The 2,345-nt window shown below is 52.1% G+C and overlaps 1 protein-coding gene across 1 annotated transcript; it reads right to left on the reverse strand.

The window, feature by feature from the left end:
* Positions 1-477: 477 nt before the first annotated feature.
* On the reverse strand, positions 478-1,597 carry GUITHDRAFT_122561 (hypothetical protein; the record flags this gene model as incomplete). The annotated part of the gene is made up of 6 exons (XM_005818160.1): positions 478-527; positions 572-614; positions 668-715; positions 769-988; positions 1,380-1,436; positions 1,500-1,597. 6 exons carry the CDS (start codon positions 1,595-1,597, stop codon positions 478-480), a joined length of 516 nt encoding a protein of 171 aa, XP_005818217.1.
* Between the last annotated feature and the right edge of the window lie 748 nt (positions 1,598-2,345).

The following is a 2,345-nucleotide window of genomic DNA, read 5'->3' on the forward strand; positions in this document are numbered from 1 at the left end:
GGGAGGGAGGGAGGGAGGGAGGAGTCTTGAACCTTGCTGCCTCTTTCCCAGCTTATGGAAGAGGAAGTTCCCATATCTGGAAAGTTCAGGTGACTCGTAGGCTCCTCTCACCAACCACCTGACCTGCAGATGATACTCGCGTTCTCCGAGCCCGACTGAGCATTGGGAGCAATGGCCGTTAGCAGTAGGAAGCACATGTAAGGAAAACAAGGTGTTGAATCATTGGGTTGCAAACAGTTCATGTCTGTGACAATGGCGTTGTGTAGCAGCAGGTCAATCATCGGCTGACTGTCTTTCTCCCTGTTTCCTACTTCTCGTTCAAGCTCCTAGCATGTCAACACAACATCTCTTGAGGTCTATCGGATAGAATCTAATGGCATCCCGTCACAACTAGGGGTCTTCCATAACATGGAGCGATGTCCTTCCAAGATAGCTATCATAAACATCTTCCACAACATCAACAAGTTTCCCACAGCGTCAAACCTCAATCAATCTTTCATACAGCTCTTCTGCAAGCTGAAGTTCCCCTAACCTCGTGTCAGCACACTCAAACAACCAACTTCAAGGAAACCCTGCGCCTCGGCTGCTACAGCATGTCGAAATGTCCTGTCGATCTGGACCAGACTGCGGTCACCGGACGCCTAAAAACCCCCTCTAGCCTCCTGACCTCGTCCTCGCTCATACTCTCCAATGGAGGAGCCAGGATTTTGTCCCACTAGAAGCAGGCTTGTCACTGGTCAAAGTCCTCGGTACAAGGTATTTGTTAACCTTGCTGTAGTCGAGAACGTCGCGTTTCTGTGATTGCTTTGTCTTGTTCTGGGAAGCTTCAACAGTCTTGCCCTTCGGATCTTCAACGCTCTTCTCCTGTGCTTTCTTCAACGCCTTTGCAAACTCGCAAGCACACAAGACCTCCTGGGGCTCAGCAAAGTCAAGATGTATGTTGCTTCTCAGTGGGAGGAGGCTTGGCTTGGGGGCTTTGGTGTCCAACCTGTGAAACAGTCACATGGTGAGGAGGGAGAGACGAGGGAGGGATGGGATGGAAAGGAGACAAACAGGAGTCGAGAGGAGCACGAGAAGAGGGGAAGTAGGAAGGAGGTGGGGGCAGGGTGGGAAGGGAGAAGGAGGGGGAGACTAGGGAGCGAAGGAAAGTGGAGGGGAGGAAGGAGCAGGAGCAGGAGATGGTGGGGGCAAGAGCATGCATAACAATCACCTTGACCGCATCCCACGCAGCCAATCCTTGGTAGGAAGGAGGAATTCCTCAACACTGGAGAACGGAACTTACTCAAGGCTAGTAGTCCTACACCGACCCAACCTCCGATTCTTCAATGCTGAGGATATGTTCTCTACTTTCTGGAGGAGGCAGATCATAACTTCCTAACAGTGGGCAAGGAACGTAGTCTTGTACCATGTTGTGCTCCGGCGGCTCAACACACATCCTGCAAGCCAACCCTTCAGCACCTGCCTTCCTCCTCCGTCTCATATTGCTTGACGTTCATCACCTGAAGGATTCGGCTCCTGCGGACTGGCTGGCACGCACGCCGACCAACGCGACGCAGCAGAAGACCAAGGAGGAGAACAAGCTGATCTTGGACCGCATGCTCCGATCAAAGTTTGTGCGTTCAACTCTCTTGCCGCAGTCTCATCTTGCAACGGAGCAGGGGCCAAGCACCAGGCAAGATGTCAATTTCAACATCTGAGTCTCACTCTCAGTTCGAAGAGCCTCACGTTCTTGCACGTGAGATGTATGTCATCTGTCAACTGATTCATCCGACTGGTTTGAATTCGAACTTGCCAACTTGCCAGGATTATACTGATCTCAGCTTGCTAAAGTGGAGCTTTGCTAGGTATCTAAGACCCAGAATCTTGTGGAGGAAGGTAAGAGACGGTACATGATTGTCATTCTCTTGCTGCAAATGTGCCATTTGATCCTATTTCTCCCTCCTCCTGCTCTGTTCTCCTCTTCTGTCCCTCGGCCTCCTTTCTCGCTCTCTGCCTCTTGTATCTCAGCATGTACCCCTGTCTCCGTCCTGTCTCTGTCCTGTCTCCGTCCTGTCTTCGTCTCTCTCCCTGTCCCTGTCGGTCACCTGCGGCTGCTGTTCATTCTCCCTCCCCCCCTCCCCATCCCTCCTCCTCTCCTCTCCTCTCCTCACTTGCCATGCTATCTCTAATAAATTCATGAGGCGTATCCTTCCCACTTCTACCACCCCTACCCCCCTTCACCGCCTGCTAATACCCCGGCTTTCCACTTCCCCTCCACCCCTACTACTCCAATACCCACCCCACCCCTTCATGCGAGCACAATCTTATTCCTATGATGGGTGGTGGGAGTGGCGAGTTCAATTAAA

Source organism: Guillardia theta (genome assembly GCF_000315625.1).
Source record: "Guillardia theta CCMP2712 unplaced genomic scaffold GUITHscaffold_366, whole genome shotgun sequence".
Lineage (NCBI taxonomy): Eukaryota > Cryptophyceae > Pyrenomonadales > Geminigeraceae > Guillardia > Guillardia theta.